Raw genomic sequence first — 209 nt, forward strand, 5'->3', positions numbered from 1 at the left:
GCGCCGTCGCCCCCCCCCGCCCCCCCCCCAGCCCCTGACCCCAGCCCCTGCCCGCCAGCGGCGCCCACCTGCACACGGTGATCAGGTTCCTACGCTCCACGGCCACGTTACGGGAAGACGCTTTCTTGGAGGACAGCCCCAGAGCCATGGTGGTCTGGACAAAGCTCGCTTCCATCCAGATGTGCGGCCACTGCTGCCGCCGCCCGCTG

The 209-nt window shown here is 71.3% G+C and overlaps 1 protein-coding gene across 4 annotated transcripts in view; it reads right to left on the reverse strand.

Annotated features, from left to right (window-relative positions):
* RUNDC3A (RUN domain containing 3A) overlaps positions 1-203 on the reverse strand; it is a 9,659-nt gene extending 9,456 nt beyond the window's left edge. For all 4 annotated transcript variants that reach the window (XM_006167355.3, XM_006167357.2, XM_027767834.1 and 1 more), the window contains exon 1: positions 69-203. In XM_006167355.3, coding sequence (XP_006167417.1) covers positions 69-175 — 107 coding nt within the window. In that variant the 5' untranslated portion in view covers positions 176-203. The remainder of the gene's footprint in view (positions 1-68) is intronic.
* Between the last annotated feature and the right edge of the window lie 6 nt (positions 204-209).

This window comes from Tupaia chinensis, unplaced genomic scaffold, assembly GCF_000334495.1.
Source record: "Tupaia chinensis unplaced genomic scaffold, TupChi_1.0 Scaffold144741_1, whole genome shotgun sequence".
Lineage (NCBI taxonomy): Eukaryota > Metazoa > Chordata > Mammalia > Scandentia > Tupaiidae > Tupaia > Tupaia belangeri.